At 44.9% G+C, this 25,864-nt stretch overlaps 1 protein-coding gene across 1 annotated transcript; it reads right to left on the bottom strand.

The window, feature by feature from the left end:
• Positions 1-1,150: 1,150 nt before the first annotated feature.
• On the bottom strand, positions 1,151-25,377 carry LOC310758187 (tripartite motif-containing protein 10-like). The gene is made up of 12 exons (XM_083604115.1): positions 24,445-25,377; positions 21,734-22,223; positions 20,959-21,054; positions 20,335-20,565; positions 18,663-18,685; positions 17,980-18,098; positions 16,439-16,471; positions 13,603-14,157; positions 10,664-11,079; positions 9,789-9,811; positions 5,193-5,311; positions 1,151-1,793 (listed from the first exon to the last, which is right to left on the bottom strand). Exons 2-12 carry the CDS (start codon positions 22,145-22,147, stop codon positions 1,276-1,278), a joined length of 2,547 nt encoding a protein of 848 aa, XP_083460241.1. The 5' UTR covers positions 22,148-22,223; positions 24,445-25,377; the 3' UTR covers positions 1,151-1,275.
• Positions 25,378-25,864: the final 487 nt, after the last annotated feature.

The following is a 25,864-nucleotide window of genomic DNA, read 5'->3' as shown; positions in this document are numbered from 1 at the left end:
TAGCCCAAGGTCACCCAGCAGCTGCATGTGGAGGAGCGGAGACACGAACCCGGTTCCCCAGATTACGAGACTACCGCTCTTAACCACTACACCACACTGGTTCTCTGTGTACAGATCATAAAGTCCTTTTTACAGATCAGTTATATTTGATGTGAGACGTTAAATGTTAAAGTCATCCTGGTTGGTGGCCATCACTGCCTTTTGTGGGATTGGGAATGTGTGTAGCAACTGCCCAGCTGTATAAAGGTAAAATTCACATCTGTTGCTCTGTCCACTTTTTCCTCTGACCAGAACAGAACGCTGCCCTCGGTCAGCAAAGAGTCCCCCATCCCTGCTCCAGCTCTATTATAATTATTTATTATTATAATTATTTATTATTATTATTATTACTTTTCAGACACACACACTTCAGATATATACATTTCACTGATTTTACAATCATTTTGAAATTTCAAAACTTGACTTCCTTCCCCCACTTTTTTAATATCTTCTGCATATCCAAATTAACTTCAATTTGTTCATTTATTCATCTTCTTTAAATGTATACTCTTATGAAGCTGCAGGTTATTACAATAATCCTGCCAATGTTTTTATCTATTTTATCTGTAAATATTCAATAAACAATTTCCATTCTTTTGTAAAAAGCTTGTTATCTTGATTTCATATTCATCGGGTAAGTTTTGCCATTTCTGCGTATTCCATAAGTTTTTGTATCCATTCTTCCTTTGCTGGAACTTCTTTTAATTTTTTGGCAAGTAACATTCTTGCCACTGTAGTCACATACATGACAGGTTTTAGGTAGTTCTGTCCCTATAATTCCCAAGAGAAAAGCTTTTGCGGGAGGTATTTAAAAAACCCTGCTTCAGCTCTTTGTAAACATGTTTTTATGGGAGCTCTCAAAGCAGTCGATATTCACAACCCCACCCCCCACCCCATCCAGGTTGACAGGATTGTGCAGGGAATAAAGACCTAGGTGTTAAAAGTGGGTTGAAGAAGGCTGAGGAGTGGGGGGAAATGTGACGAGAAAAATTTTACTAAGAACTTTGAGCCTCAGAAATAAAAGGCCTGTGCATGTACAGAGTGCACCTCCCTTTTCAACAAGGAACCTCTATGTTTCGTAAGATTATTCCACAACACAACAGTAGTCCCCTTTTTATTTACTTTTTTTTGTATTTTATGATTCTTGGTGGCTGGTGATGAATAAATATGTTGGTTATATACTAATATTTCTCAGCTCCAACTCCCAACCAGGCCCGTGAGGCAGATTTGTTTTTCTCAGGAGATCCTAAGGTGGGTTTCATTTCTCTGAAGAAAAAAGAAAGGGAAGAGTGTCTGTCCAGAGAAGGAGGCTCTTGAGAACGTGTAGAGATGGGCTCCTGTGTCAGCCTCGAAAAAAGATACCTCCCTCCCTTCATAGTTCAGAGCCACTTGGATCTTCCTGGGCTCCCCACTCAGGGGCAGAAGAGAGTAGTCAGGGGGGTTGCAGGCCCTGTACTCTCCTTCCCATCTCCCCACAGCCCAGATCCCTCCCTCAGGACTTAAGGGAAAGTAGTTCTTCCTCCTCACAGACTTCCTAGCAACCCCCACAGCCCATCCTTCCTCACTTGCCCCAACAACCTCCCAGAAATGTCTGCCTGCTGTGAATCCCTCACATCCCATCACAGAAGGACGTTGGCTGAATCTCTCAGGATTGCTGGGCAAGTCTTGCAGTTTGGCTCCATATCTCACACTTTGAAGATCCTCGGACAAGATGAGAATGGGATGGGCTGTGTCTGGATCCAGAGTGACGTTTGCTGTTGGGGAGAAGATGAGGAAATGAGAGTCAGAATCAGCCAAGAGTCAGAGACAGAGGTCTTGATCCAAGGAAACATCTTTGAGCTCATCCACACTTGTCTTTTGCCCCACACTTTCTAGGCACAATCCTGCACTTTAAAGCTGTGGATCTAAACACTCATCCACCACCACTTTCCCCAGGAAAACCTGCTGTTTAAGGATGAGTCAGAACAAATGGCAATTTGGGTAGATTGCTATTTGCTCCAATTCAGCAGTGAAAAGTGAGTTTTCTCAGGGAAAGCACCTGGGCAAAAAGAAAAAGAAAGTGCTCAGACCTATGCCTATAAACATAGCACAAAAGGAAGTCTGGATGAGCCCATCCATGCATTGATGTCAGGATTGGGACACTCCCCTCCTTCTCAAGACGTAATATCTTTGTTCAGTGCTTTGAACCAGGTTTATTTTTTATCCCCCCCCCCCCGTCAATCCAATCAACCTTCACAAAAAGCAAAACCACCCAGAAAAATGTTGGTGAAGCTTTTGTATATAGTGAAGCGGAGGGGGAATTGTTGGGGGCAAGAGAGGAGATTTGCCAGGTAGCTCATACAGAAACACTGAGGAGAAGGTAGTGACAGGGGTGGAATTAAATACAGTTAAGATTTAAAGGTGAATCTGTTAAATCCACACTTTCCGAAACAAGATGAGAAGCAAAACACCTCACTCCTCCAAAATCCACACTTCTCTGCATTTTGCTATGCAATTCTCCAATGAACGGATGCTTAGGAGTATGCATTTATTTGGGGCATGTGGGCGTAAAAGTGAATATGGTGCTGGCTGCCTTTATTTGTCACGACCACCATTTCTTCCTAAAGCCAATACCGCCATCAGTGCCTTAGAATGACCGTGCATATGGGGCATTATTTCGATAGGGGTAGCTTGACTGAGAAGAGGGCTAGTAAACAGAGCTGCAGGTGTAGTGACTGGTGAGAGATTGGTAGAAGAAACAGAACAAAGAGAGCTTGCATCTTTTGAATTAACACAGGTTGCTTGTTTGGAGGCCTGCTTGCGTTTTCATGCTGTGCATGTGTTATGTACTGAGTTGAATAGGATCCAAAATGCAGCAGTCTGATTGGTCCTAGAACAATAGGATTCAGAATGCAGCAGTCTGATTGGTCCTAGAACAATAACGTCCAGAATGCAGCAGTCTGATTGGTCCGCAGGAGCCACCCAATCCAACTCCGGGTGGAAGTGAATCCGCAACCTGATTGGCCTACAGGAGAACCCCAGAATTAGCCAATCACGTGGGGCCCATTGTGTAAACAATGTATATAAAGCAGACATTCTGGGGGAACTTCCATTCCTCACTACTCTGAGCTAAATAAAGAGCATGAAATCCACACTCGACTCTTGAGCATATTTCAACATGATCTCAGGTGGACGGGCTGCTGCTGAAAGGAAGAGAGGCTGGAGGAGGAAGCGAGCAACTGACTCTGTTGGGAGTGGAGTTAAGAGCCCTCAGGTCTACATAGCTACCCTCAGTCTCTGGGATCTCACAACCAGGAGCTTGTGAACAGGGCTAGCAAACAAGGGCATTTGCGAGGGACCTGGAGGGGGAGGCTCAGAGGGTTGTGTCACAATGTATGTAGAAGCAAAAGACACGAATGGTGAGGGAGCTGCTACTGCAAAACCTGAGCCATTTTTGTTTTCCTGCCTGAGGATGTAGGAAGCTACACCTGCAGCAACGGGAAGTTGTTGATGATGATGATTAAAATTTCTATATTGCCCTTCATCTGAGGACCTCAGGGTGGTTTACAATACAGTCATACCTCGGGTTACAGACGCTTCAGGTTGTGCGTTTTTGGGTTACAGACGCGCCAAAACCTAGAAGTACTGGAACGGGTTACTTCTGGGTTTCAGCATTCACACATGCGCAGACACGCCAAATCGCAACTTGTGCATGCGCAGACACGGCGCTGCAGGTTGCGGACACTGCGGGTTGCAAACGTGCCTCCCGCACAGATCACGTTCACAACCCCCAGTGTCCACACAAAACTACATAACAAGGTAACAAACAAAAGCAATAGCCTGCCCACCCCCTCATAGTTCAAGAGACTGCCAATACCTGGGAGAGGAGGAATGTTTTTGCCTGGTGCCTAAAGATATGTAAGGAAGGTGCCAAGCGAGCCTCTCTGGGGAGAGAATGGCTGCCTGGCTGGAGGAGAAGGTGCAACAGCTTTGTCCTCCTTTCTTTACAAGAAAGGAGATTCTGACTAAACATCAGGAAGAACTTTCTGAGGGTAAGAGCTGTTTGACAGTGGAAAGGCCTCCCTCAGGAGTGGGACTGGGGGGAATGGGCTGGTCTGATGAGGGGAGATGGAAATAACTATCGGCTGGAATCCCCCAGGGATCTACTCCCCAAGGAGAAAGGAAAGAAATTAAGAAAGAGATCAACAAAGGACAAGGAAAAGTATAAACAAGAAGAAGAAAATCTGCAGAAGGGGCATGGAAGAGATTTAAGGGCCTCGGACATAAGATCACCAGGTTGATGGACTGGATGGAATGGACAGTAAGGACTGACATAACCCGAGACCAGGAAGAAGGGACGTTGGATGAAAATTAGAAGAAAGTCTATAAAGAATTTTTTTTTTATTTTGGGAATTAGTGTAAAATTAATGAATATTGGGGAAAATGTTGGAATGAAAATATCTGGCTTTAGTAGAAATGATATAAGGAGTCATGTATAAATAAGTATTAAGTTTTAAACTTTAAGGTATTTTATGGTAAGATAAAGTTAAACAAATTAAGGCAAATTAAATAACAGAATATGGTGAAAGATGGAAAGGATTTGCTGAGTTAATTAATAGGCTAGACTGTCAAGATAAATTACTCAAATAAAAATTGAGAAAGATGGAAAGAATTTGCTGAAATAACTAATCAAGTTAGAATACAAAAAGGGAGGCATGAGGAGGTCAAGGAAATAAGCAAATGAAAGATGTAATATGGGATTTGTATTTTTCTTTTTTGTTGTGGTGTTGTTGTATTGGTTTTTATGTATTTTTTCTTTTGTTTTTTTTCTTCTCTTTTCTGTATTCTTGAAACTCTGAATAAATATCATTTTTTTAAAAAAGCAAAGGCCTCCCTCAGGAAGTGGTAGATTCTCCTTCCGTGGAGGTTTATAAGCAGATGTTGGATGGCCATCTGCCATGCATGTTTTAGTTGAGATTCCTACATTGCAGGGGCTTGAACTAGGTGACTCTCGGGGTCCCAACTCTACAATTCTATGATTCCATCCACATTTCAAAGATAATTCTGCTGGTGCTACCATAGTCTGTGACAAGAACCAATTAAAGTCAATAAGACTTCATGGTTTCGACTTATACAATGTCCATCATAAAACCCTTGCAGCCATACTTCATTACCTTTGAACTGATCCATGTTAACATCTAGAACGGGATTTACAACACAGTATTCCAAGGTCCTGCTCCTTGGCTCGGGTGGGAGAGCCAGTGGATTCTCAGATGTCTCCATTTTCTCACAGCTGTTTGGAAAAACCAAGGGTAACCCACTCAAATCCAAAGTACAACAAAATAAAGGAATTGATAGGAGGAAGGAAACTTTAGAAAGCTGGGAAGGAGGGGAAGGCAAGCACAGAGGGATGGAGGCACAGAGGGGAGGAGATTCCTCCTTACGATGTGTTGTGACGTGGGGTTTGTGATTTCACCTCTCTTGACATAATAATACAGATATAAAATCCTTTGACTCAATACACAACACCCCTCCCCCCCTAGTGAGCACTGCAGACGTAATCTCTCAGGTACTGTGGGGGCCTACAACTTCTACTTGATCTCCTGACAACAGGTGTTGCCGGTTCTGGATTGGATGTTACCTGTGGTAGGGGGGGTGCTATAGGGGTTTCGTCAGGAACAGATGGAGTCCCAGACATCGCAGGGTCCCCTACCTGTACCTCGTCCTCCTGAGGACTAGCAGACCCTGGTTCATTTGCTGAAGCCCCTGGTGACTGCACCTCTGGGCCATTTTCACTCTGGTCTTGCAGCTCTGCGTCGTTAGCCAGGGATGAATTATCTGACCCCTCCCTGCTGAGCGCCCGGCGCCTCAGCTAATCTATATGTCTCTTCCAAACTTGCCCATTTTCCAAGGTCACATAGTAGGACACTGGTCCACTAGTCCGGGTGACCACACCAGCCACCCACCGCGGACCTCGTGAATAGTTCCTCACCCAGACCAGATCTTCAGGGGCGAGATACCTTGTTGTGTCAGCCTCAGCCTGGGGGGTTTCTCTTGAATTACGGTTTGGCATTTTATCGGGGTGGACATAATCCAGCACCATTACCAGTCTTCTACCCAAGAGCAGCTCAGCTGGCGACTTGCCCGTCGCAGTACACGGCGTCGCATGCTGCAAAAATAACATTCGCGCGATGCGAGCTGACCAGTTACCCTCCATTAAGCGCGCAATGGATTCTTTGGCTGTTCTTACCATGCGCTCAGCCTGCCCATTGGAGGATGGGTGAAAGGGCGCGGATGTGACCCCTCTTATGAAGTTATCAGCCAAGAATGCCCTGAATTCTTGGGATACAAAAGCTGCCCCATTATCTGATACAATGGTCTCAGGTAACCCGTGGGTTGCAAACAGCTGCCTCAACACCTTGATTACGGCAGCTGATGCCATGCTAGGGACCATCGCCACTTCTAACCATTTGGAATATGCATCGACAATAACCAAAAAGACCTTCCCCTGGAATGGCCCAGCAAAATCTAAGTGCAGCCGGCTCCAGGGAGATCTGGACTGCTCCCACCAGTGAACTGGTGCTCTGGCCACTTCTGGCCGCACCTCTTGGCATGCCTTGCATGTTCGTACCCATTGTTCTATGTTCTGGTCCATTCCAGGCCACCACACATAACATCGGGCTAGCGACTTCATCCTGACCATTCCCGGGTGTCCCATGTGAAGCGTCTCAAGAACCCTGTTTCTCAGTGGTGCTGGGATGATCACCCTATCTCCCCACAGGAGACAACCCTTATGCATGGACAACTCGTGCTGCCTTGTCGCATAAGGCCTGAATTTGTCTTCATGCGGACCACCTGGCCACCCCCTCCCCACCCAAGTGAGCACACGGGAGAGAACAGCATCTTTCCTCATTTTCTCAGCTATATCAGTAGCCGTTACAGGAGCCCCCGGAAGTGTTTCCAGCATCATTATGTGCTGGGGCCACACAAACTCCAAATTGTAATCTGTTAACTCTGAACGCCCCTTTATGTGTGACAATAGTCTGTGCTTCCGCTGATTGTGGGGTTACTGGCAGCTGTTGGTAAGCTTGTGCCAGGTCAATTTTGGCGAACACCTTGCCCCCAGCCAGTTTAGCCAACAGATGTGATACAATTGGAATGGGGTATGAGTTTCCCCTGAGTGCCTTATTGATAGTACATTTGTAATCTGCACAGATCCTGACTTCCCCATTTGCTTTAAGGGGCGTGACAATTGGAGTCTCCCACTTAGCAGAGTCCACGGGTGAGAGAACTCCCTGCTTGACCAATTTATCCAGCTCTGCTTCGATCTTGGGTTGCAGTGCAAATGGCACTCGCCTTGGTTTGAGTCGGATTGGGGCCACCCCAGGGTCCAATTCAAAGTCAACTGGGGGCCCTTTATAACAACCCAGTTTTCCATTAAAGAGACCGGCAAATTCTTTGCATAATGCCTCGCTCATCTCAGGGCAGGTTTGGATTGAATTAAGCCCTGATATACTCAGTCCCAGGGCGGGGAACCAGTCAGTGCCCAGGAGACTGGGGCGACTGCCCTTCGCAATCACCAGTTTGAGTACCGCCTGTTTGTCCCGGAACTGTACTCTCACGGCACACATTCCCATGACATGGATGCGGCCCGCTGAGTATGACTGCAAGGTTGCCGGGAAGGGCTCCAGAGGGGGCAACTTACCCCTGGGGAAGAATGTCCTCGCGGTCTGGTCCGACACGATAGTGAATCCAGATCCGGAGTCCACCTCCATGTCGCACAGCTGACCCTCAATCTTCACCTTGACGTGTGCCTTGCCTTGCGCTGGAAACTGCACGACCCTCCCGTTGATCTCCGTTACGTAGTGGCAGTCCTTTAGAACATGGTTCGCCGTGGACGGTCTGCGATGCTCCAGTCTAGTTGCTCCTGTCGCTCCCAGCGCCGCCAATCTACAGACCCTGGCGATGTGACCTGTCTTCCCGCACGTCCGGCACATAGCATCCCGGAAACGACAACTCTTCCGCTCATGGTTTCCGCCACAACCAGGGCACCTGCCTCGGTGATCTTTGTGCACTGTGCAGGCCTGACGCACTGACTCGACCCCACGGACTGGGCTTTGGCTCGGAGTAGCCTCTAGCTCGTCCATGGCATGCACAACTTCTATCTTAGGGGCCTTGCGACTGACATCAAGCTCCTCTCTTTCATAATTCTCCGTGGCAGCGGCCTCCTTCAAGGCTGAAGCAAGGGTAACCTCTTCTTTAGCCACGATGCGTCTTCTGGCTTTCTTGCTGCTCAGACCACCGATAAACCGATCCAGGAGAGTCTCTTCCAGACATTGGAAGTCGCAGTGCTGAGCGAGCTTCCGCAGTTCAGCTAGGAATGCAGATACAGACTCCCCAGCACGCTGCTGCCTCTTATGAAACTCCAACCGCCGGGCCATCTTGGTCTCAGTAGGCGCCAAATGGCTTGTCAGGCAGGCAAGAATATCTTTGAGAGGTGTCTCACTTAGCTTCGCTGGAGCAAGCAATGCCTTGGCCAGCTTGAAGGTCTCCGGCCCACAGTAGCTCAGGAATGTGGCCCTTCTTTTGCTGGCATCGGTGATCCCTTGAGCCACTGCGAAGAACTCAAAGCGTTCGACGTAGTCTTCCCACGTGTGGGGCTCTGATGGCTGGAAGGGCTCCAATACCCTTGGACTCTCCATTGTCCTGTGGGCAGGGTCGTCTTCTCAGCTGGCCAGTGAGTCTTGTTCTTAGCTACAATCCGGACTCTGAGGCAGGGCTGCGTTTAACCGCTCCTCAGCATTCCGGATCCCACCTTCGTCGCCAGTTGTTGTGACGTGGGGTTTGTGATTTCAGCTCTCTTGACATAATAATACAGATATAAAATCCTTTGACTCAATACACAACACGATGGACTCCAAAAACCAGACATCTGAAGGCCAAAACAGCAACCCCAGGTCTCTGAGCCTCTTCACTTACATCTCCTCAAATGTAGAAATAGAATCAATCATGCCAAGAGTTCCTCTGTCCCAACCCCATGCAGGGAGCACAGATAAGAACCTGATGGGCATCCCCCAGGACCCCTCACCCACAGAGACTCTGGCATGTCCCCCAAACAGGAATCCTGCTCTCTCTCTCGCACAATAGCCTTTAGTGAAAGAGGTACAGCAGGTTCTCAGTGCAGGGACAGAGGCAGCAAGGTGTGTCCTGAGAGCATAGGAAGTGGGGTGGCTACTTCTCTGCCTGCTCTTCAGTCAGGGGCCTTTCTCAATATGCCTGTGACACATGGTAGGTTAGGAGAAGGTGACCTGGTGAGACGGACAGGTGGCCCAGCCAACAAGAAGTCAGCCTTCAGGAAGATGGGAACCAGTGCTTCCTGCCCTGGCTGTCCCTGCCGCCTTCCATTTGGATGCCAAAATCCATCTTTGCCTTGATTATACCTATTTGTATAGGTATAGGTATATATATTTGTATTTGCATAGATGTTTGGAACTATCCCAGATTAAATGAATCCGATGTACAAAAGACAGAGAAGATCGTCTAGCCATGTGAATGGGAGGCGGGTGTAGGGAGTGCTCTGGCCCTGGTCTTTGCATAGGGTGCTGCAAGATGAAAAGAGGGGGCCCTATGTTTACCTGTGAAATGCTGTTGGGTTTGGGTGCCTGTCTCTCCCCCAGGAGCCCCTGGAGGGCCAGGTTACATGTATGGGGCCCTGGACCCTTCCTGGCCTTGTGGAGCGATGCTAATACAAATGAACAGGATCCACTTACCTCTGCAAGATGCCTCTCACATCCTAGAGGAGGGAGAGAGAGAAAGAAGGGAATTCACTGCATACCACAGGCTCCAGTATGAAGACGGCTCAGACTCTGGAATGGATGCACTGTTGACACTTAGTCACCCTAGCCCACACCAGGGTTCGGGATAGGGATGGGTGAAGTAGTCAGTTTTAATTTCTGTCAGTTTCCTTCAGTTCCCCACATTTCCATATCAGTTTAATTTTAACAGAGAACTTTTTAATATCCTGTTGGAAGCCACCCAGAGTGGCTGGGGAAACCCAGCCAGATGGGCGGGGTATAAATAAAATAAAATAAAAATAAATAATAATATTTTAAGGTTGTTTAAATAAATACTCAAAAATGTGAAACAGAAAATTTAATAAAAAGTATAGGAAAAAATAAAATAAAATTAATTAGCATTATTGCATGAATTTCTCATACATGTTTGTATGCAAATCTGCATAACATTCACATCCAATTCTGTGTGCAAAAAACTTAACTTCAGCACACTTTTCATTGTGCAGTTCACACATAATTAGACCTGCAGGTTAGTTCTTCTAGGTTACTGTCCCAAATAGCCACCCATACATCATCCCCAAATTTCAGTCTGTTACCCCTTAACATTTCAGAGAAAGTTTGCTATGGCACCGTGGAAGAGAAAGAATTAAACTCACCCCCCCCCGCCATCCAACAGCCCCACGACTTCTCCTCAGCTGCTAATTGCTTAATTAAACAACATGTAAGCGGTACCCATACAATTAGCCTAATCTGGACTGGATAATGACTCGCTGGGTGAATCTGCAGAAAACGCCCCAAGAAAAATCCACAGCTATTCATTCCCCTATTAATATTTCAGAGTGATTTCCTACCTTAAACTCCCTGGAAGCCTCCTCCAGAGGCATCACCTTGTGGTTTTCATGCTCCCTGGACCTGTCGCACACCACACAGATGGGGGTTTGGTCCTCCTTGCAGAAGAGCTTCAGGGGCTCCTGGTGCTTCTCACACACTCCCCGCTTCCCCTCTTGAAGGCTGAGCTTCTTGGTTATTTCTACAAAGTTAGCCAGTTTCCGACTGGGGGCGAGACTCCTTGGCTGAACTGCATTTCTGCACTGAGGGCAGGAAGGCTGTGAGCCCACGACCCCAGAGTACCGGCTCAAGCAGCCTCGGCAGAAATCATGCCCACACACAGTGGTCACTGGATCCTTGAAGTAATTCAGGCAGATGGGACAGGTGGCTTCAGCACAGAGATCCTGGACGGGATCCCCAGAACCAGCCATGGCTCTGCCTCACAGTGAAGGCACAGCTGACTTTTTCACCTTCTCAGTTTTTAGCTTCTGGGAGTTTCCCTGCCTGCAAATGACTCAGCATCTCAGAACTGACCCGATTGGCTGTTGCTGTTTATACCCTGGCAGGCCCGCACAGCTGCTTAGCATCGTCTCAAGCAACCTTGATTGTTTTGCATTGCTTTTAATGCCTGTGTATTCTTGCAGTGTGCTGCCTTGAGGGGGTGATGTGTAAATCATTTTATGAATAAATATGAGAACGGAAATCATTGACATTGTAGGGGAGCAGCCTCTGCTTTAAGAAAGAAGTGCTTAGCGGGTGACTGCCTTCTTCTCCTGGCATAGACATCTTATGTCCCCTGCTCTGCTCTGGGATCTGAACTGGCTGGGAGCTGGCTTCAGACACCAGGCCCACTGGCAGATTTCCTCTGTGTTACAAAGATACAGTGGTACCTCGGGTTAAGTACTTAATTCATTCTGAAGGTCTGTTCTTAACCTTAAACTGTTCTTAACCTGAAGCACCACTTTAGCTAATGGGGCCTCCCTCTGCTGCCGCGCTGCTGGAGCACGATTTCTGTTCTCAACCTGAAGCAAAGTTCTTAACCCGAGGTACTATTTGTGGGTTAGCGGAGTCTGTAACCTGAAGCGTATGTAACCCGAGGTACCACTGTATCTGCAAACATGACATGAAGGCTGGCAACATTAACCCCTGGAGGGACGCCAACCGAGTCCCCAGAAGGAGCACGCTCCGGAGAGGCCGCTGGCGCAAAGGGAGAGCATGAGCGGGATTCTCCCGTTGTGATTCCTCCCTTCTCCTTTCCTGTATTGGTCTCTACAGCCACAGCAGGCGCTGTAACCTTCCAAGTTTGACTTAAGCTCCAAAGGCTCACTCATCCATTGTCTCCCTAGACAGATGGGTGCCAGCTTTGAATATATTAAAATAATTTCTTTTTTGACTATGATTCTCAGCCCACATTCACCCAGAGTCAGAGCTCTCAGCAATCATCTCACTCCAATACAAAGTGCAAACACTCCCAGGATATATACATATTCCTTTTATTGTGTAATTGTGATGATATCTCTCTGGGAACTCATGCAATCCCAGTTTCAAGACCATTTCTGCCTATAAATGTTTGCAGTGGTCATAACTTCTTCATTTCTTATCAGTCCATGTCCTGTTGCTTCCTTCAGAAATCCCATAAATTTTCATGCCAGAAATGTTCTGTTGTGATTTTCTGTTTGGTCCTCTTTTGTTTCATTATAGCCCAGGAGTGCCCTTCCAAATGGCAACAACGGGGAAACATTCTGGAAATATTGCAGAATAGCTACTGAAGCACAGTGGATGTGTGGATAGTCCAGCATTAATCCATGACTAAGGCATATTATTGCATCAATGACACATCACAGTTTGCACCCACAAAAAGCTGAAGGGCTCCTCAACATCCTGCAATGGAGGTTTAGGAGCTTTTCTTTAATACTGCTTCTTTTTTTCAACTTGCATATACCTCCCAAATAACCAAAATTTGAAATCCATAAAATACACAAAAAAAGATTGAAAATAAAACAAAAGTTGTTCCCCCCAAAAAACAAAAACTAATGTAAAACCTTAACGACAGCATAAGATCATGAACAATTATCAGAGCATCAAAAACCAGCAACAGACAAAACAATATATTTTTAAAGATTAAAGTATATTAAACTAGTTACTAAAAGCCAGGGGGTGGGGGAGATCCTGCCAATTTTGAAAAAAATATCATTGGGGGTGCATCCCATAACCAAATTGGGGACCACAGCAAAGTCTCCATGTGCGTTACATAGGGCACACATAGCCAAGTTGCTGGACTACAACTCCCATCATCTCTGACTCCTGACCATGCTGGTAGGGGCTGATGGGAGTTGTAGTCCAACATCATCCAGGACACACCATGTCGGCTACCCGTGATGCAGAGAATCCAATTGTTAATACAAAAGATTAATGAAGCAATCCCAAAAACAATGAGCCAGAGGCCTCACAGAATTCAGAGATACTTATGTCTGAGGAAGTGTAGAGGTGGTGAGGATAAAATTTGCACGGGGGGGTGGGGGAAAGAAGCGTGTTAAGTTGGTGCTATAGTTGGAAGGAAATGCAAACAATATGTGTGAGGCAACAACTCAAAATGAGCTTTAGTAGAAAAATGGGAAGGGACTGTTTTCTAGGAATACGTGTGTATTTTAATAGTTGGTGTAGGCAAGCAATGAAAAGAAGATTAAAGTTGGTGAAGGCTGAACCCTTTTGATGAACAGATTGTTAATTGATACAGTTAAAGTGTTATGGTTTGTTAAGGACTAAGCTGCAGATGAAATTCTGGGAAAGGGAAGGAAAGAGAAAATCCCAAGTTTTGTTTCTTTTCTTATTTCTGCTGATTGTGACTTCTCTCAAAAGTTCTCTGCAAACAGATCAAAACTGGCAAATGTTTTCATCTCAGTCATTCTGGTGTGGAGAGAAACTCCAGCTGGGCCTGAGAGGCCGATTTCGTCTCCTCAGGAGATACTGAGGTGGGTTTCATTTCCCCCCAGATAAAAGAAAGGGAGGAGGGTCTCTCTGGAGAACGAGGCCCCTGAGAATGTGTGGAGTTCGTCTCCTGAGTCAGCATCAGAAAGAGACACATATCCCTCTTCATAGTCCAGAGTCACCCGGATCCTCTTGGGCTCCTCACTCAGGGACAGAGGAGAGGAATCAGGGGAGGTGAAGGCAAAGTACTCACCTCCTGACTTCTTCACAGCCCAGATCCCTCCCTCAGAACCGAAGTCAGTTAAGGAAGCATGCATTACTAAACATGACCAGAAAGAGGTGAGATTACGATTTCTCCTCACAGACTTCTTGGCAACCCCCAGAGCCCACCATTCCCCACTTTCCATAGTGACTTCCCAGAAATGTCTGCCTGCTGTGAATCCCTCACATCCCAACACACAAGGCATGTCACTGAATCTCTCAGGATTGTCAGGCAGGTCTTGCAGTTTGGCTCCATATCTCACACTTTTCCGATCCTCGGACAGGATGAGCCTGGGATGGGCTGTGTCTGGATCCAGAGTGACATTTGCTGTTGGGGAGAAGATGAGGGAAAGAGAAGAGAGGCAGAATCAGCCTAGAGCCTGAGACGCACAACCTGATCCAAGAAACACCCAGAAGAACCAGATTTCCTCTCAGATAAATGGGCGTCCGCACATTTCATTCAGGATTGGGACGCTCCCTTCTTTCTGCCAGACTCACCTCAGAATAAATTCCTTCCCAGCAGGTTTTTAAATAATGTTTTTTTGTTCCTTTTTACTCAACATATTTCATTGTGTCCCTCCTCTCAATCCAGTCATGAAGCAAAACAACCCAGAAAATATTCCCTCAGCTCTTCTATGCAGTGAAGGAGAGGAGGAAGGGATGGGGGCAAGAGGAGAAAAATGATTCTCCTTTGAATCACTCGGTGTGAATTGCCCATTTGGGGCTTTCAGAGGCTTACATTGAAATCAGAGGGAATAAATCAATGTAGGCAAGATTTGCATGCCCCAGACTTGCAGAGGTAGTTTCATCATAGTTTCACCACAGAGTAGGAAGTGGGGAGCCCAAGGGGGAAAACACAGACTGTCAGTTTCAGCTCGGACTCAGAGACAAGGACACCGGAAATAGCTGATCCGAAAAATCATAGGCTCGAGAGAGTCTGTGAGAAGCGGGAAAGAGAAAAAAGAGAAAGTGGGGGTTCTGTTGTTGGAAAAGGAAGGGGCAGAGCTCAGACTTGGCAACAGCAAATTTGGGGGAACACGCCGAGGACTGAGCTCCACAATGCTTTATGTGTTTGAGCAATAAATCTGAGTTAGTTACTACCAGAGTATCTCGCATCTGTGGGAGAGAACCCCAAGCCATTACAGTTCAGTTATTTGCTCCGAAATTTCAAATATCTTACTGTCCTGGAAATTAATCCTTTCTTTTTGCCTTCTGCTATTTAAATGCAAGAGGTCAAATCATTTCTAATTGTCCATTTTTGTAATCACAAGCCTTTTGCTTGGAATTCTTTTCCAGCCGATAAGCTTGGTGTCTAGCCCAGGGCTGGCGTCTAGCCCAAAATTAAGGAGATTGCATTCCTGCTTGAAAAGTTTCTGTATTCTTTACTTCATAATACTTGTTTTTCAGAGTGAGAAATCCATCTTTTAAAATATTTTCTCTGGGAGCTCTCCGTTTCTGCTGCTTAATCCATGACCAGGAGCCCCCCCCTGTGTTTTTTTTACTTCCTGGGCGGGGAATTATTTTGAGAAAAACAAGTGGAAGGGGGCAGCTCTCTGTGCACATGCCCTGCTGGTATTAAATCAGCATGATCTGAATCAGCAAATTAGAAGATAGCAACAAATGCAACAGGGAACACCTACTGGTATGAATGGGAAAGACTGAAGATGCTCTCTTCATAGATAAATTCAGGTACAGTGGTACCTAGGGTTACATACGCTTCAGGTTACATACACTTCAGGTTACAGATTCCGCTAACCCAGGAATAGTTCCTCGGGTTAAGAACTTTGCTTCAGGATGAGAACAGAAATTGTGCTCCGGCGGCGCGGCAGCAGTGGGAGGCCCCATTAGCTAAAATGTTAGACCTTTTCTTTGTTCCTTTATCTTGGAGCATCAGAAATCGCTTCAAAGAGTCAATTAGACAGCAGTAATATCATTTATTTTTGCCATGACAAAAAAAGGTACAGACAGGCTGATGTTCATTGCCTGCTGCCCCCGAATTCTGAGCGAGCCAGCTTTTTATACATTTGCAGAATACAATACCGAGTTATGGCAACTTCCTATGTCCTTACATGGGCTTGCCCCCCCCTTCCTTCCTGCAATGGCCTCACAAGCCTCTGCTTATCTCTTTACAACCTTGAAAAATAAACATTTGAGCCTGTTCCATCAATGCCAGTCTTGTTCTCCCCAGACATTCCAAAGAGAGGCCCATTTTACTGTAACATTTGAGAGAGGAGAAAATGCCTAAAAGAGTTTTTGGGATCATATAGAGAACAATATTCTAATGGTGCTTCAGGTTAAGAACAATTTCAGGTTAAGAACGGACCTCTGGAACAAATTAAGTACTTAACCCGAGGTACCACTGTATTTGTGTGTGAGGACTACTCATCTAAATAGAATAGAGCAAAAGTGCTAATTAACAGTCAAATCATGCTCAGATGTGGGCAAGACCAAAGGATCCAGCAAAAGCAAAAGGGGAACGAGAAGACTGAGGGGAACGAGAAGTACTCCTCCCTCTCTTAGAATAACACCAAGGAAAGGACAGACCATTTAATCCCAATGAAACACCAGCTCCCAACTCGTGCTTGAATTTGGTCCATCACAAAAGTTACCTTTCTGAGGATGTCTTCCGAATGACAGAACATCTGAGGAAGCAAAGAGATATAAAGACTGAGAGCTAGACTTTTATACCTCAAATAATTTTGTGACAACATTTTCACTAAATGACATAATATCAATTGTTTCTTTATTTCAAGTAAAATGTTGATATAGAACCAACAATTACACATAAGAAAACTGTCTGAAAAGATAAAAATTAAAAAAAAATGTTAAACTGAGAAATGACAGAAACACTGCAATATCAATGTATTAAAAGAATGCAAGGGAGAGCTGTCTATAACCTTAACAGTTGTCCCAGGTAAACGGATGAAAAATCAATTATTGAAGTCAAAATTGTTAACCATAATGACAAATTAAACTTGCAGAGGAAGAATTTGCCTGACCAAAGAATTAAAATTCTTTCAGATTCTTAACAAACATTTTGGTAGAAGCAAGAATGGGGCAGAAATTCAATTTATTTTGCATTCACACTTTCTGAAACAATACAGGAACTGAAGCACAGCAATCCTTCAAAACACACACTTATCTCAATTTTGCTATGAAGTTCTCCAACCGACTGATATATTAGGGGAATCTCTGCATAAAGCTGAATATGTTAGTGAAAGTCACCCACAAAATAGAATTCTCCTACTGAAAACTGCTTGAATAATTGTATACATTAGCCAAATATCTGTTTCTTAGGAGAAATTTGCTGATGAAATATGCTGGTGAATTTAGTGAGCATTAAACCGCCAATGGGACGCGGGTGGCGCTGTGGTTAAAACCTCAGCACCTAGGACTTGCCGATTGCATGGTCGGCGGTTCAAATCCCCGCGGCGGGGTGAGCTCCCGTCTTTCGGTCCCAGCTCCTGCCCACCTAGCAGTTCGAAAGCACACTTAAGTGCAAGTAGATAAATAGGTACCGCTTTACAGCGGGAAGGTAAACGGCGTTTCCGTGTGCTGCGCTGGTGCTGGCTTGCCAGAGCAGCTTCGTCACGCTGGCCACGTGACCCGGAAGTGTCTCCGGACAGCGCTGGCCCCCGGCCTCTTAAGCGAGATGGGCGCGCAACCCCAGAGTCGGACACGACTGGCCCGTACGGGCAGGGGTACGTTTACCTTTAAACCACCACCAAGAGAGGCTGATGAATTTTCAAGGAGATTTAAAAAACAAAACACCACAAGAACACCCAGGAGATCATGATGGTTGCAGCACTAGGTATGTCAGCTGCTGGTGGGAGTCTGAGGAAGAAGAGAGAACTTAGGAGATAATTTCACAGCTGGGAAACAAGCTTGAGCTGGGAGTGGAGTAACGGTGTGTTTGTTAAGAGCCGTTCTAATGCCCATCGGGATGGGAAAACACAAGTGGAGTATAAAGAACCAAAATGAAAAGGAGGTTCGGTACAACTGTGAACTGAACACTGGAACAAAAATAAATTCTGACTTTGCTCCTATTGCTGTTTGTGGCAAGAGTAAATAAAATACAGTAAGAGCCTGGCATGTTCAACTTTCGGACTAATATATTGTCCAGTGTAAAATTCTTGCAGCCACTCATTACCTTTGATTTCCTTCATCCCAACATACAGAATGGGATGTTTAACGTGGAAATTTGAGATCCGCCTCTTCAACTTTGATAGGAAATCCATTGGATTCTTAAATGTTTCCCTTAGCTGACACCTGATGGGGAAAAATAAACATTAACCCATTCAATTGCAGAATTTCTGAGTGCAGCAAAAGAAAGCAATTGAGAAGAGGAAAGAGAATGTAGAAAGCCGAGAGGGAGACACAAAGGAATGGAGGCACAAAGGGGAGATGATTCCTCCTTACTAGGGACTCCAGAGGCAGACATCTGAGGGCCAAAGGAGCAGCCCCAGATCTCTGAATCTCCTCAGTTAAATCTACTCAAATGGAGAAATAAAATCAAGTGATACCATCCTGCTCAGAGCTTTTCAATTTCGGCTGCATTACCTACAATGTGGAGGGGAAAAAGATGATTGCTGCTGTTGACAAAAGTGATATCTTTCTTCTATCCTCTTATCATGAACCCGTGTGACACCTTGAAGTTACGTATTGCAGCTGAGATATTTTCAGGAACATGGCACACACCTCAACTCCTGCTCCCTTGTTGGAACCTTTCACCACATCCTAAGAGCCTGGAGGGGCAGGTTTTATTTCCTGTCCTCCTGGACTTTTCCCAGTTTCACAGAGTGATATTAATGGAGATGAGCAGGATTCACTTACCTCTGCAAGGTGCTTCTCACATCCTAGAAAGGAAAAGAGGGAAAGAAGAATGGGATTCACTGCCTACCACAGGGCCTATAATGAAGACCCATCAGACCCCGGAAGGGATGCCCTCTGGCCCTCTGGGTGAGTCTGCCTAGCAAACTCCAAAGTTTTAGATAGGAATGGATTTATCTAGGGGTCAGCAACCTTTTTCAGCCATGAGCTGGTCCACCGTCCCTCAGACCGTGTGGTGGGCCGGACTATATGGGGGGCGGGTAATGAATGAATTCCTATGACCCACAAATAACCCAGAGATGCATTTTAAATAAAAGCACACATTCTACTCATGTAAAAACACGCTGATTCCTGGACTATCCGTGGGCCGGATTGAGAAGGCGATTGGGCCGCATCCGGCCCACGGGCCTTAGGCTGCCTGTGAGCAGAATCAGAACTTACAGGGTTAAACAGTTCTGTGTGAAGTCTCTGCATTCTGAGGTGTGGTTTTGTTCACATACAGGAATCTTTCTTTGTGTGTGAGTTACTTTCACTTTTAGCTGTTGAGCCGAGGAGATGTCCACTCGATCTCCTGGCTGATTTATGATGTTTTTCTGTGCAATGATTAAAGCCTTCTTGGATTAGCAAGAAGCCTGCGTACAGACTATGATTTATTGCACCCACACAAAGGCACAAACCGCCGCTGCGATACTCTGCTTGGAGCCAGGAAGAGATCTTAAGTCTCAGAGGGTCACAGGGAAGTGTGTCGGATGCCATACATCTTCAGACTGCCTACCCCTGGATTAATCTATCATTTCAATTTCTCTCAGTTTTTATCTTTCTGATCTTAAGTTTAGTTCTCCAGATTAGTTTCTGATTATTATTTTTTAAAACCTGATGAAAATTCATGGGATCTTCTCCTCTGTTTTTCCAAGGTATCCATAGTATATTGGCCACAGGAGAAATTATGAATAAGGGTTCCAACTGAAAGAGTTTCATTTCCAATTTCTGAGATATCCTTAAATTTAACCACGTGAGCTGGGCAGCTTCATACTATTAAGCTAAATTAGGGACTGCCAGTCCTCCTTTCTGCATAGGAGTCCGCATTGGAATAGTATCCACTCTCAGGTGTTTCCTTTGCCAAACAAAATTGCCAAATAAAGTGCTGGTTTTGACCTATAAAGCCTTGAATGGCTCAGGGCCACAATACCTCAAGGACCGCTTCTTTCCATATGAACCCACCCAGACCCTGACATCATCTTCTGAAGCCCTGATTCATGTGTCCCCTCCACGAGAGGTCCAGAGAGTGGCCACATGAGAACAATATTTATATTTTTTGTGTTTTTATATTTTTATATATTGTAATTTTATCCTGTGAACCACCCTGAGACCTCCAGGTATAGGGAGGAATATAAATTTAATAAATAAACAAATAGTTGTCCAAACATCTTTTTTCCCCCTCTGGAGCTTTCCCTGCAAAAATCTGCTCTTTAAAGCTGAATCAAAGCAAACGGCAATCCACAGAAGAACTGAATTACCGTTTGTTGTACTCAGCATTAAAGAGTGAGTTTTTGTGGGGAAGTTCTGTGGGGGGAAGAAAAGAGCACTTTGGCACAGCCTGGAAAGAGCGAGGCAAAAGGTAAGTGTGGTTAAACCATTAGAGAGGAACTTTGGGCTGTTCCTGCCACAGTCTCACCTGCAGGAGTTCACTCGCTGGCTGCTGACTCTTCTCCTCCATCTCCCGGATGCTCCTTTCAAGAGAGGAGAGTTTCTCTGAGAGTCTAGCCAGCTGCTCCTCCCTTCTTCTTGTGATCTCCTTCTCCATCTCTTCTATTTCATTCAGCAGACGCTTTTCTTCTTCTTCTAGAAACTGGTGCAGTTGTCTGAACCTCTCCAGTGTATTCTGCCTCTCAGTTTCTGTTAATTTCTGCAAGAACCAGGAAGAAAGAGGAAAAGAGGAAGGCAGAGTGTTTTGAAACAATTTTATGGTAAATCACTCAGCAATGGGGCTACATCATTGTTAAGTTGTGGGCAAACATATTAGACGACACAGCGATTCTTCAAACAGCTCTTGTTTATTCAGAGGCCAGAACAGAACTGAACTGAAGAGCTCAGTCAGCCTGCTTATATAGAGCTCCAGTACAACGTAACTGTAACAATTTTCTAAAACTATCCAATCACTGAACGTCACTTTCAATCCTTCATTTGCATAACTATCTACAGTATCCCCCTGCTGGCCCAGGGTGAGAACTTCAGAACATAACAATCATGACTTGGTCCTTCAAGTACTTGTCCCCTTTGTAGTAATGGTGACACTTACAAGCAGGTTGTTGCTTTCCTTTCCCATGTTTGCTTTGTAAGCCAGAATTTTCTCTCTCTCTTTCCTCAGATGCTCCAGGTGACGACAGATGATTGTCTGAAGAGGAAACAAAATCTAAGATTTGATTAGGGCTGCAGGCCCTAATTAATATTATGCTTACTTCTAGTACCTGGGCCCTACTATTCAATTTTTGCTTAATAATTGCTCTGGGAGTTTCTAGGGTTTTTTGATGTACACTAAAAAAAATCTGAAGCATGAGAACTTCCATTTCTTTATTCTTACTCCAGTTCATCATTATGATTACATTACACAGGAACCCTTTAGCATAAGTGCAGAAAAACAGTGCTTTTAAAAACAAAACCACATTTTAAAAAGTTGCTTTGTAAGCAGAACAAAGTTTTTGTTCTGTTTTGGATAGCACAGAAATGAGGCCCAATTTCTGATTCTCATGAATGTACAGATTAGCAATTTATGATGTTTGCTTTACAGCAACATTAAGAGCATATAAGTACTTAATTTGTTCCGGAGGTCTGTTCTTAACCTGAAACTGTTCTTAACCTGAAGCACCACTTTAGCTAATGGGGCCTCTTGCTGCTGCCGTGCCGCCGGAGCACAATTTCTATTCTCATTCTGCAGCAAAGTTCTTAACCCGAGGTACTATTTCTGGGTTAGCAGAGTCTGTAACCTGAAGCGTATGTTACCCGAGGTACCACTGTATATACACCGAAAGAGAGATGAAAGTATTGTGTTAGCAAGTGTCAAAATGACTTCCTACCTTGTATTCCTGGGCAGCCTCTTCCTTGAGAACCACAATGTGAGATTTATGTTCTGGGGATCGCTCACAAATGAAACACACCAATTCTTCATCTTCTTTGCAGAAGAGGTGGAGTTTTTTCTTGTGTCCCTTACACAGATCCTTTTCCCCTTTATTTGGTGGCAGGAGTTTAATTTTTTCCACTATATTGGCCAGCTGCCAATTGGGGCGGAAACTCCCTCTCTGCATCCGGGCTTTGCAGACGGGACACTCCAAGTCCCCCACCTGCATTGGTTCCCATGTGTCACAATACTTTACAATGCAGTCCCGGCAGAAGTTGTGGCCACAGTCCAAGGTCACAGGGTCTGTCAGATACTCCCTGCAGATGGGGCATGTGGCTTCTTCTCCCACATCCGTGGATGAGGATGAGGCCATGATAGAGGAAGAGTCTGTGGCTTTGTTGAGATGAGAGGCAGCAGGATGGGAATGAACTTGAGAGTGGGGAAAATGCCTGTAAGGTAAAAACTATTCAGTATTAAGCGTTTCCACATACTTCCAGTGAAACTAACTCTGCATTTCACTTTCTTATGAAACGTATCTTCCATAATTAGTCCTGTTATACAATTTTTAAGGTACGTGCAGATAATAGGCACATACTCACCACAGAAAGCCAAACCTCCAGCCTTCAAAAAATTAGGAAATATTCCCTGAAAAACTAGAAATTCTATTTGAGTGTATAAAATTTAGACAGTTCACAGAGCAAGAGCGAGGCTGCCTATAGACTCCAGCTGAACTGTGGGACCCCTCCATGTAGGTAGAAGGAACTTCTTGGTAAAATCATTCTTCCACAGCCTGGCAAGGCTTTATACTTTCAAATCACTGTATTTGAAAAGGGGCCAGTCTGTGTCAATAAACTCTGACACCATTTCCAAAGGATGCTCTGGCAAGCCCAATACAATTAGCATGTATTGTTCAAATCTCTGAGTGGCAGATTTGTAAACTTATTGGACCAACATATTATTCTGAGCATGGTCTAATTTACAAGTGCATCCCTTTTCTGTGTCGTTTGTACAGGCAACACCCCGTCCAAATCATCCCACACAATGGCAGAGTGCATGCAAATCTGTCCCCATTCTGGGCCCCAAGAGTGTGTGCATGGTCACGTGTCAATTGAACACCCGCAAAATGCTTGGTACAGTGGTACCTGGGGTTAAGAACTTAATTTGTTCTGGAGGTCCATTCTTAACCTGAAACTGTTCTTAACCTAAGGTACCACTTTAGCTAATGGGGCCTCCCGCTGCCACTGCGCAATTTCTGTTCTCATCCTGAAGCAAAGTTCTTAACCCGAGGTACTATTTTTGGGTTAGCGGAGTCTGTAACCTGAAGTGTCTGTAGCCCGAGGTACCACTGTACCTGTATGATGACTTTTGGTGGTCCTTGGTTAAGGGCTGTACTATTTCTAAAATCTTTAAAAGTTTTGTTCTGGGTCCCCTCACTTCCTTGCAAGGTGGGGACGGGGAACTCTGTTGCAACAGACATCAAATATTTTATTTGCTTTCCTCCACTGGTTCCTCCCTCCATTCATTCTTCTTTGACTGATAATGGACTTAAGGGATCCTGGCTCCCTTGATGGAGAGATGGGCTGTAAACGTCAATCCCTAATTTCCATATAACAGTCCCACTGCCTGAAACTCAACTGTAAAACCCAAAAATCAGTTTGCACACTCTTTCATCATTGACCTACAAGATCACCTGACCCCAAATGTGCCCACTTGACTGCTTCGATTGGAGGAATTGGCACTTTTACTGGTGCCACATAATACCTGCCCCACATCTGTCAGAACTCAATCATTTAGTGTGGTGGCTCCAAAACATTGGAACTCCCTTCCTATTGACCAGAGTCTTCTTTTCAGTGCCTTGTTTAGACAAGACAACCCAGATGATTAGAAAGTTTCTATGGCTTTTCATTTGTTTTAGTCTATTCTACTGCGGTCTAAACTTTCTGTATGTTTTAAATTATAGTTTAATTTAATTGTTTCTTAGCTTTTTCATTAACTGCTTTGAGGTTCTTCTACAATCAGGAAGTATTTTGTTAAATAAATAAAAAATCTGTAGCCAAAGTCATTACGAAGTAAAATATATAAAAAATGATGAAACACGGTGAGCAGTTAAAATAACTATTAAAACAAGGCAGTCTGTCAAATGAAAATGTGCTCCACTGAAGAATTGAACTTATCATCCCCACAAACCTTCCTCCTTAAAATTGCCAAGTTAAAGCAAAACAGGTCACCTTTTCAGAAATGTTTGTCTGCTTCATGTATTCACTATCCAGCAGAAAGAATAATGGAGCTCCAGGAAATATGGAGAGGTCCCTCAATCATTGAGTGGGACATGATCTCATGTTCATGTGAAGGTCCACTTTCCTGGTGCTGCATCAAGAGTGGCCCAGGAATGGCACCAAGGTGACAGACAAGGACAGAAGCCATTGAAGGGCTCCAAGCCCTCCTTTGGGTGCCCAGCCAACACCTCCATTGACACCCATGGCAGCTCCTCTCCCAGAGCTAACAGCATTCCCATAGGTGCTGGACTTTCAGCCGAATGGTGGGGGAAGGCAAGGAAGAGGAACAGTTAAAAGGCTCTTCTATACACATTGGGAACTGAATGAAAATAGACCTGCTTGGGCCAAGGGCAGCCTGGGAACATACAGGTGGGTTTGGTTGTCAGATACTCACCCCCAGACTAGCTTCTCTTGTGGGCAGGGAGATGGTGTGGTCAATCAAGGAGAAGTTCTGGGGTTACCTTTCCTTCTTCTTCTCAGCTGTTCTTTCTCCTGTCTCCTTCCCCTTTCTTTAGGGAGGGGCAAAGGGTGTGCACTTTTTACAGCTGTGACAACAACCAGCAACTGTTCTTTTCTTCTGCTGGCAGAGCTCAGCTTCCTTCTCCCCCTCCATCTTCTCTCCTCCTAACAGAACAACCATTTGCTCACCACCTCAGCTCACCCCAAACATGAACGGCTCTTTTTCAAAAAGAATAAGAAAAAACAGGTGTTTGGCATATATTTATAATTGTATAAAACAACGCCATGCCCCCCCCCCAGCAGGTCTTTTTATCAGATATCATAAATGTGGCATTGCTTGGTTAATAAGTGATAGCTTTGAACTTTGCCTGAATGCTCCACCACACCCATTTTGTTCAAGATGCAGAAAAAGAATTCTTTTTTTACTTCCTGCTTTGGACCCCTGACTCTTCCCCTCCTTCTATCCATAGTGCCTTTAGGGCAGACCCGACCCCAGGAACCCACTTGGGGGTCACACCCACCTCTGCTTGCTGTTTGCAGCTGAATCGGGGAAAAGAGCTATTGGTTTTTCTGAGGATTGACATTTGTTCCTAATTCAGTGGGTTTTTCCATGGAAAGCAGAGGGGCAAACAAAAAACTGCTTTGACCCATGCCTAGAAAGCACGGGAGGAAATGCTTTCTAGGCATGGGACCTATTTTCTCCTATATATTGTTCTGGATCAAGATTTCACCCCAGAGAAATTGCAAGCTTCTTTCCTATCTTTGGGTAGTCTTCCTTACACACACACACACACACACACACACACACACCCCTCTGTGATATGGCCAGGCAGCAGCAACAAAAAGAGATTAGATACAACCACAACTATATCCCAACTATATGTCCATAAAAGCATAGATATTAGTGAAAATAACATACAAAAATGCATTACCTGGAGGCAGGTTGCTCTGAATTTATGAATTCTTGTACACATTACTTGGCTGGGAAAGTGCACTAGGAAAATTCAGAGAAGTACGAATGTGAATGGGTGGCTGTGATTCAGCTTGCTTATTGAACTATAAAGTGCACATTGGTTATGATTCCTCCAGTGCAAGGGGTTGGACTAGATGACATCTGGGGTCCCTTCCAACACTACAATTCCTTGATTCTTTGGAAATAGGGAGGTGTGGACTCAATAGAAGATTTTGACCGTGGCAACAGTGATCCTAAAGTTTCTTTATTGTCCTGAAAATACACCTGCATTTTTATATCTAAGCATTTTGAAACTAGCTGTACAGAGACTGAGTCCAGCACTTTATAGCACATCAAGGACAAATTTTAAATATAATTGTTTTAATTGGTAAACAATGAAAAT

The sequence above is a fragment of the Podarcis filfolensis genome (assembly GCF_964270895.1).
Source record: "Podarcis filfolensis genome assembly, chromosome: 2".
Classification (NCBI taxonomy): domain Eukaryota; kingdom Metazoa; phylum Chordata; class Lepidosauria; order Squamata; family Lacertidae; genus Podarcis; species Podarcis filfolensis.
The sequence above is the reverse complement of the archived record's forward strand: the minus strand, read 5'-3'. Positions and strand labels throughout refer to the sequence as shown.